The sequence below is a fragment of the Sceloporus occidentalis genome, unplaced genomic scaffold (genome assembly GCF_023333645.1).
Source record: "Sceloporus occidentalis isolate IW3139 unplaced genomic scaffold, rSceOcc1.0.p SCAF_253, whole genome shotgun sequence".
NCBI classification, from domain to species: Eukaryota; Metazoa; Chordata; class Lepidosauria; order Squamata; family Phrynosomatidae; genus Sceloporus; species Sceloporus occidentalis.
Genome location: NW_028317233.1, coordinates 856,775 through 866,713, shown reverse-complemented (window position 1 = coordinate 866,713; position 9,939 = coordinate 856,775). Strand labels below are relative to the sequence as shown.

The following is a 9,939-nucleotide window of genomic DNA, read 5'->3' as shown; positions in this document are numbered from 1 at the left end:
GACAATGAAAGAGCAAGGTTAAAGTTATCGAGAAACAACACACAGGGGTTTTATTTGTGGGATGTATTCCCCTTCAGATTCTGGGTGAGACCTTTGCCAGATTCTAGTTTCAGGACTACAGCGCTGTTTGCTTTCTAGAAGATGCTGGGAGTCTTAGCTGTGAAAGCAGACACTTCTTAATACACGGACTGGAGCGGGGCAGGAAACTAGAACTGGTTTTAGACAAGTAGCGAAACCAGTTTCTTTTCCTGTTGCATCCGAGAATATGTATTTTTAATTCATGGGGGGTCTGGGGCACATTTATTAACTCTTTTAAAGCTGCGGGGTATTGGTCTAGTTCTTTTACAAAAAAAATATGGACTCCTACACCCTCAGGGTTAATCTGTTTAGTTTTGGGGTTTAACTGCTTTCTACACTTTGGGTTCCGGTCCCCCTTCGGTATAGAATCACAGCAGAAAGGTACTGATCCCATCAAATAATATCAAATGATCCGGTGGAGACAGATAATGAGGGAGCAGTAGAGGGATTTGAGAAGACAGAGGTATTGATCTCCCTGTTGTTCAGTGGACCATCAGATGTCTAGGAGGCAGAGAAATGTACCTTTTACAAATATGCCGGTTCCTTAACCATATGAATTATGCTCGGCGTGCGCTCTCACACTAATGTAATCACCAGTAATGGGGAATATCCCAACTATTTTATCCTACTAGTTTCTACATTGCTGAAGTTAAAATGAAACCTGTTGAAGAATGGGGGTATCTGCCAGCATGTCTAATGTTGCCAATGTAATTAGTAGCTTTTAATTCACATCAGTACAAAGTTATAGCTATAGTTACAGTTACTAGCGCACTCTTAAAATCCAGAACTGCCAAGCTGGTGAGGACACAACCCTTCGATTGTTCGATGGACCTCATGCAGATAGAAACCTTTGGTGGCTTTTCTTGGGTGGGCATCCACTTACTTTATCACCCTTTGGGTTACGTGGGGAACCATTAAACAGTATAAAAAATAAAAGGAAGAGGGCTCAGAGTCAGTTTTTGGGGGTTCCTGCCATGGTTCTCTCCTCCCTTTCACTGGGGTAAGATGCTGTAATATTAATCTAAATTACATCTAGCTTGATTTTCCAAAGAGAATCGAATGGCATGGAACTAAATTAGTGCCCGTATTTAACATTAGCAGATAACTATATTCATAAAGGCACCTAAAAAAGGAAAGAGTCCTGGCCCAATTGGGTAAGATCAGAAGGTTATTTGGGAAGAACATAATATAATTGTCCTGCCATGTAATACGGTAACACTGGTAGAAAATGATGTCACTGATTCTGTTTCAAGTAACAGTCCAATGAGAATATTCACCGCCTTGTATATTAGGCTGTAAATCGCCTTAGTGTTTTCTATATGAATCTGTTTATAGGTGCCATATCTTCAGGTCTATCCAGTGGTTCAGATCGATTGACACAATGCACAATGACACAATGCTCAACTTAAGCTGAGTTAGACTGTAAGCAGACAGCCTGCATCCACATAATAATGGCTCCCAATTCAGTCCCGTAAACAAGTGTCTGTACAGCTTTCTCAATCCACAAACAGTGCTACAGGTGATCAAAGCAGGCAAGGGGAGCTCTGGACATCCCTAGAGGGAAACGCATAAAAGGCTTTTGTTATCTGGGATGTTAATGTCCCGGGGACGTACATGCAGCAGAGAGAGGGAACGGAGCACAGATCCAGCGGGAGATAAGGTCACTAGCAATGCCTTTACACCGAAGATGCTCAACCATCCTCTATAGAGTCCTGATGTTTAGGGCGAGGACAGGGAGCTCTTCAGAAGCCACTTTTTGGTGGGAAATTCTACAAAATCTGTGGCAAATGTCCCGCCAAATGCCTCTCCCTCCACAACTGAGTGAAGTGGACTTTAATTCCCATTTTTACATCTGTGCATCAAATAGGATGATCGTTCTGATTAATAACAGCTTAAAAGGTATATATATTATAAATTATAATATATAATTATATACATAAATTATAATATATATGACTAAGGGGGCAACCATCTTGCTATTCTAGAAGACTAACTGGAAAGTTGCAGGGCTCCAGTGCAGGGTACGTTGTGGCCTTCACTGGCTTCGTCAGTGGGGTATGGTTGGCATCCCTCTAGGCACAGGAGGGCGAGGAGGTGCCATACAAAAAGAGTATGAGATGCTCAGCACGGACAGAAGCCCCTTCACAGCCTGCCCTACGCTGCGTCCCGGCTTGGGGGCATCTCACATGTTCCAGCGCAGCCGGTTAGTATGTTAGGATAGCATTTCTTTGGAGGGGTTTGTGTAAGGGATCTAAACGGCATCAATAATTCACAGGGTCACACGACATTTAAATAACACTAAACTCCAATAATACAAAGCCCCCGCGGAAAGCCTTATTTTTGAAAGTATGCTAAAATATAAGAAACAAAACGAATTGAAACGGGCAGCACCGATTGTACATTTAAGCTGCATATTAGGTGAGAATTCTATTCCAATCGTATAGCTGAAGATCTAAAGATGCGTGTGATGAAGGGGTGTCCTGTTTTTGGAGACAAGCGATACTTTTTACATTATGATTTTATTAATTAGCGCAGTGGTTATTAGAACTTCTCTGTGTACGGGGTCTAAGCGTCTTTCACAAAAACAAATCAAGTGTCTGAAGAGTCAGAGTACTCAAGCAGGAACTGCATACAATCCCTCCATATTTATTGTTAAATACCCCTTAACCAGTTCCCCGGCACAGAGACCTTCAGTATATGGTATTAGTAGTGATAACTATAAATCTGCCCCCTACCGCACCACACACCCCAAGAAAACAGTTTGTTATCTTAACGTTAACCCATTAACCCACTAAGACAGTCCTGTCCCCATAAATGAATGGGTTAAGCAGGTATCTCGCCCAGGATGCCATTGTTATGCTAATAGGTGGCATGTCTGTGGCACAATGCCAGACACCCCCACCCTCCTCCTCCACTCATAGTATTTTGGGGGATCTTTTCAGATTCCAGATTTTGCCTATGGGAAAAAAAACCCCAATGAATGGGTCCTTTGCTCTGCCGCAGCACACATGGGGACGAGGCTGTAACCAGGAGAAGCTGAGGGGCGGGCGCTGCACCCAAACGACAAAACGGAGGCCAAAGAGTCCATCAGAAGGAATTGTGTTATTGGGGCGCAGTCTCTGCCCCCATTATATTCATACATTTAATACATTCCCATCCTGCTGCGCATGTAAAGCAGGGAATGGGTATGTAAAGCATATATGGGTATGCATGTATACCGTAAAACCTGGGGCATGATACACATTGCATTTAAAACTAAATGTGATGTCATGTTATTGTACAGATGGATAATAATACAACAGTTCTGTAAGTGTCAGGAAAGTAGGATATATATATATATATATATATATATACACACACACACAAACTAGATGCATCTTTGAGCAGGTCCCTCTCTACCATTTGCTCCTACATGATGCAGAACTTGCTATGTCCTGTTTACCCATTGTACTGCGCTGCAGAATATGTTGGGGCTCTATAAATCAATAAATAATAACAATAATAATATATATATGTGCGGATATATAAATACATATACTGACATATAGTTAATATATAATTATATAAGGATGTAGTATTGGAGTGATCCTCATACAGTGTATGTTGGTGCAGTTTATATAATGTTTTGTGCCCTGTAGATAAAAATGCAGACATCTCAGCCTGAGCCCGGGCTGGGTTATTCGGGGTGTGGGGGGCATTTACACAGCAAGGGCAACAAACTCAAAAGCCTGCAACAAAAACTGCAGTCATAGCCATACATTATATATTCTATATACTATATATACATACTTACATATACATAGGCACACGTGTGTATGTATGTGCTGCGCGTTTTCAATACATACATAAAATACCCCGTTACACCTTCCTGCCCCTCTGCTAATGCCCATAGTGCAGAGCCACTAGAGGAGGGGGCAGGACCGAACTCTCCATGGTGACCCAGTACCCAATAACTGCACTGGAAGCTGTTTACGGGGGTGTGGCGTTTCCATGGTGTCCAGGGAAGCCTTTCAGAACCTCTGGTACTTAATGCCTGGCAGGAGAAGCAGGGGGCAGATAAAGAGAGGAGCTGGCAGGGCAATAACTCATCTTGGGCTCATTACAACCCCTGCTGCTGGTTCCAGAAGCTTCCTGGTCATCTTGCTGCGTCCTCATTCACCATTATCCAGGTAAAAAGGGGGTGATCTCAGAGACTCTGTGCCTACAGTATCTTGCCTGTCCCTGGATTACCCGGGGGGGTATAATCCCCACTAGCAGCCCTGGCATGGTATCTGCACATTGATTATGCTGCATAACTCTGGGGCAGAGACTTGGTGTTGCAGGTTGGTCCTTAATCTTCTGCAGTCACGTGGTATTTAAATGTATTGCGCTGTAGGCACCGGTTCTGGGGGTGCAGTTTATTGTGCTTTCTGCCAATGGATCTCAAAAGACTGTGGCTGGTTTACAAATGGCTTAACGGGTCACCCAGGGCTTGGCACAGAACTCCAAGGATGGAGGGGTGTATGGGGGAGACATTGTGTGATGCATTTTAAACAGGACTGTCTTCAATAGCTATTTGATTTGCTCCCCTCCAGCAGCCCCCTGGTCCTTTCTTGGCATGCTTTTCAAAATATACCAGGCTTCCTTAAGTTTTTCAGATAAGTTTTGCTCCCCTTTCATGAAATATATTCTGATTTATTTAGCAAATGGGGGATCAGTCTGAAAGTTGATTGTATTCGACATACAGTGATAAAATGTCATTTTAAGCAAAATCCAGATCATCTTTCATGTAGTTACATGAATGATTAATTCTTGTGTCTTGCGCTATGTTTTGTTTAAAGGTTATATGCGATGAAATGAAATGTTTGGTCAATGATATTGATTATAGTAGATAAACTTGGCTTTTTAGGCTTAAGAGTGGTTCGGGGGACATTTCTGGGGAGAAAAGTCACAATCAGGTGATTCTCCCTAGCATTTTGTGCTGTTCATTTATTAGTATTCCATAGAGTGTGTTTAGCTAATAAAATCACATCAATGATCAAACACAGAGTTTGATGTATTAAAGCAACTACAGAAAGTCTGCACCTTTGACCCCCAAATTTAATTATTTTCAGGACTTGGAAATAATTCCTTCATCTTATTTACTTTTGGCTTAGTATGGGTCTGTGGGAGGGAGCCCATCCAGCCAACCTTGACTTTACGCTTGTGAGCTACACTATGTAAAAGCAATAACTTTTTATGGCCATCAGAGATTGACTAGCTCTTGGAACGCCACCACCTACACTTAAACCTCCACCTATCCATTCCGGTTTGGTTAAATCTATATTGGATATGTAAATATGGCTTATGATTTAAAGGAGGGGTATTTGAACCCCTCTTATATCTAATACAAATCATTTGATATTTTTAGTGGTATGTCCTACTTTTTATGCAATTCTGTCTTTCAGAGTGAGCTCATCAAAGGTTGGTATGTGATTTGGGGGTTGTTGATTATAAAGTATACATTTCTAGTATTAGTTGTGGTGGATAAAGATGTATCAGTGGCTCAAAAAAATAATTCTGGTTACTTTTCAGAAGCAGTCTTGGGACCGCTGAGGCCTTCTGAATGTTTGACTTGCCTGCAGCAGCCCCGTCAGAAATGGCAGATAACTGGCACACCTTCCAGAATGAGGGGGACAGTGAACAGGACTCCAGTTCCGTCAACCTTGATGACAGCCTTACAAGCCTTCAATGGCTACAAGAGTTCTCCATCATCAATGCCAATGTTGGGAAGACAGCTTCATCAGCTGGAGAACATCAGGGGCACAGGCACATGCCAGGCTCAGGCGCTCCTTGTTCTCCACTAGCTGCTGATCCTGCATGCCTGGGAATGCCTCACACCCCAGGAAAACCCACTTCCTCATCTACCTCAAGAGCGGCACACATGGGCCTCCAGCCCATGGAGGAGATTGACTACAAGACCAACCCTCATGTGAAGCCCCCCTACTCCTACGCAACTCTCATATGCATGGCCATGCAGGCAAGCAAGAAGACTAAGATCACACTGTCTGCCATCTACAAGTGGATAACAGACAATTTCTGCTACTTTCGGCATGCGGACCCCACTTGGCAGGTACTGATGTTGTTGATGTGGAGGGAGATGGGGCAAAGTCTTATGGGGAAACTTAAAGAGGAAAGTTCTGTGTGTCATTTTCCTATAAATACTGCAATTTAGTCATATTTAAAAAAGTAAGTTGCTGCTTTTTATACGACAGTTATCTGAACATCCATGATAGCACAGAAAACAGCCATCTTTAATGCACCATCTCTGTGTGCCTGTGAATCCACCAAAAAGTATTCCTACCTCGCTGTGTCCCAACTTCTTAAAATATCACTAAACATGACAGTAGCGTTAAGCAATAAGGCACACAGTGGGTATGTCTCTACATTTCCTTCCGTCCCCTGTGTATAATTACTCTGTGATGCTGTGATTGTTGCTTTACTATATTGTACATCCTACATCCCACAGCACCAACAATTACTTTAACTCTTCCACCACTGTGATATATCGGTGGTTATAACATCCCTTCAAAAGTATTTTGAGTAGAGTGGAGCTACCATGCAATGGTTATGGTGTATTTTCTGAGGGCAGGGGTAGGTCGCTCTAGGGTCCTAAGCAAGGTCAGTAACTAGACTGCCATATATCAGGTTGTTTTTAGGCTGTGGGAGTCAGGTCCTTCTCCACCCCTTATCCTGTAGACTCTGTGTGGCCCTGACACCCCATTGTCTCCCAGTAATGGATGGGTAGTGGGAGGGTCCAGGCCATACTGGTTTATAGGGGAAATCTTGTACAGTCATGCTGTTGGGGGGGGGGGGGTGGATTCCCGGAAGGGGGATACTAGAAGCCCTCCCAGCTAGTTTAAAATGATAGCTTCTCCTTCTTTCCTTTGTGAGGTGTCACTGTTTCAGCCCAAAGACTAATTAATGAAACACATGCCTATCTTTGTGTTTACCTATTATTTATCTGAATAGAGCCTCTTTCAAATACAATTAAAACATTGCATGGGTCACACAGAGTCTACAGGATGCAAATATTAGTGTTCTATGTACCCCAAATTAAATATTTGAGTTAGAGAAGCATTGCTTATGTTTAGAACTGTCTATCTATCTATCTATCTTTCTACCTACCTACCTACCTAAACTTAAAAGTATTTCAGCAAAGAACCAGGGTTTTCCAGCTATCGACCTTCCTGGAGGTATAGGATTAAATTCACCTCAAGACTCTTGATGGAGTTTAATTAAATGTCAGCCGTGGGGGGTGCCCCCACTACACATAGGATGGAAGCTGCTGAGGCAGGAATGATAAATATGTTTAACGGGCCAAGCAATAAGCTTTCTGAGTACCACAGCAGAAAGGGATGAATAGAGTGAAAGGTGATGTGTGTGGGTAGGGGGCTTTTAGCTAGAGCTTGCCCCCCCCTAGTTAAATTTCATTAAACAATAAAAAAGCGAATCGGGAATATCCGGGATCCCTGGGGATGAGGGAAAAAATGTAGAGAAGAGTAGAAGAAATACATTTTTAAAAGCCTCTGAGCAATTTACATAGCATTCCAGAACAATGTGTTGTTGGTCCTACTAGCTGCGGTGAAAACTTTTTAACGCAGAACGTATTGTTTCCTTTTCATTACCCTTAAGGTCTCCTCCTACCCCACTAAATGCAAACATTTCCCCATTATTCTCCTCCTCAATTCTGAAAGCCTAGTTGTCCTGTAAAGTCATCTGCCTTCTCTTCCAGCTGAGAAGATGTATGTGAGACTTACAGATACTGAACTGGATAATGGGTGCTTTAAAGATGGCTGAGTTTCATGGTTTTTGTTCATACTTTGAATAGAGGAGAGGATTGAGCCTACACTTAAGTTAGGAATACAGATCCTCTGGAGGTTCTTCGATGTTCTATAATAACTCACTTATGTTTTTGTCACGTTTCTCTAGACACCTCTCCAGCATTCTTAATGCTAGATTACACTGCTTCACAATATTATATTCTTGTTCTTTCCTTCAATTGGTTGACAATCCATATTAATTAGCCTTTCCTATGTTATATATAAAAAAACAAAACACCTGAGCAAAATGATCCCTAGTTCTGTGTTGAAGAATAATATGTAACAAATTTGACAAATCTGTCCTACATTTTTGTTTATAATCATGCTCATCTTTTTTGTGTTTTCTTCTCATCTTAGAATTCCATCAGACACAATCTCTCTCTGAATAAGTGCTTCATTAAAGTTCCTCGTGAGAAGGACGAGCCAGGCAAGGGGGGTTTCTGGAAGATTGACCCACAGTATGCTGACCGGCTTATGAATGGTGCCATTAAGAAGCGTCGGCTGCCACCTGTGCAGATTCATCCAGCATTCGCAGGTGCCCAGGCAGCAGCCTCTGCTGAATGCAATGGGTCATCCCCATGGATGGTAAGTGTCAACCCAGAGTCCCACCAGTTGCTGAAGGAGTTTGAAGAAGCTACAAACGAGCACAGCTGGAACTTACTGGGTGAGCAAGTCTGGAACACTTCAGTAGATGCAAAAGGTCACAAGCGCAAGCAGCCGTTACCCAAACGTATGTTCAAGGTACCACGTCTATCCAGTTCACCCATGCTTGATGAGCAAGCCCAAGAAGAGCAAGCAGAACTGGGACCCCTTAAAGGTGACTTTGACTGGGAGGTCATCTTTGACTCTACTCTTAACAATGGCAACTTCTCTGCTTTCGAAGACCTAGAAGCCACCCCTCCCTTAAGTCCAGTGACCCGCTCTGTTGACCTAACTGTCCATGGCAAGCACATAGACTGCCCCCAGCAATGGTTCCCCATGGGGCAGGACCATGCAATGGTGCAGAACAACATGGATTTTGATGAAACCTTCCTGGCAACTTCCTTCCTCCAGCACCCATGGGATGAGGGGAGGAATGATTACCTCACTAACTCTGCCAATCTGGAACACCTGTTTGATCTCAACGAAGCCTTTCCTCCAGAGCTGAACGACTGGTCTGCCATAGGATCTTATTTATAGTGGGTCCATCAACATCTCAAAGACACTGACAAACATTATAGACATTTATATTGATAAACTTTATAAATATGTAAATTAGAAGAATTTATAAATATACTTTTAATGAACTTTAACTAATTCACAGAGCAGGTGGCCCCAATTCCGGTGTTAACAAAACTTGGGAACAAGACTGTCTCTCCCAAGAGAAAAAGCCTGAAGGTTATGGGCCCAAATTACATCATGGACTCTGGGTGTAAGAACATCAACAAATACTGTTCTCTACACAAAAGAAGAGTACTTATGAAAACAATATGTAAAAAAAAAAGAAGAAAAACTTTTGTACTTATTTTTCTAGAAATCACAGAAGAACTGCGGGTTTATCTTCAATCCCTGCAACTCTCTTCTACACTGGCTTTTTAATTATAGTCTTATTTGGAGGGACAGAATAATAGAACGTGAAATCAGAAACTAATCTGATTTATGAGCTGTTCTGGAATATGTGCAATGTGTCCCTCCTATACCACGCTATCTTGTCTCATATGTGCTGACCAAACATCCTATACTTACTTGACTAATGTTTAGTTTGTCAGAGAGACTGTTTCGGTAGTGAAGGAGTGCTGTCTCTGATCGGTGGGAATATTTTTGCTTTTTGAAATGACATTACTTTGGAGAAGAGGGGTAGATATACAATATTTTATTATAGCTAAATACTAAAAGTCACTTATTCTCTTTACATTTTATTTTGAAAGGGGGACTTACGCATTTATATATTTTCTTTACATTTACAAACATAGAATTGGTCAGCCAATAGGAACCGCTCAGCTACTCTAGTATTCACTAGTTTACTACTAGCAGTTGTAAA

At 42.2% G+C, this 9,939-nt stretch overlaps 1 protein-coding gene across 1 annotated transcript; it reads left to right on the top strand.

Moving 5' to 3' along the window:
* Window positions 1-5,662: 5,662 nt before the first annotated feature.
* LOC149275984 (forkhead box protein J1-B-like) lies at window positions 5,663-9,098 on the top strand. The gene is made up of 2 exons (XM_089504062.1): window positions 5,663-6,169; window positions 8,277-9,098. The coding sequence occupies exons 1-2, from the start codon at window positions 5,663-5,665 to the stop codon at window positions 9,096-9,098; spliced, it is 1,329 nt and encodes a 442-aa protein (XP_089360188.1).
* The last annotated feature ends 841 nt before the right edge of the window (window positions 9,099-9,939 follow it).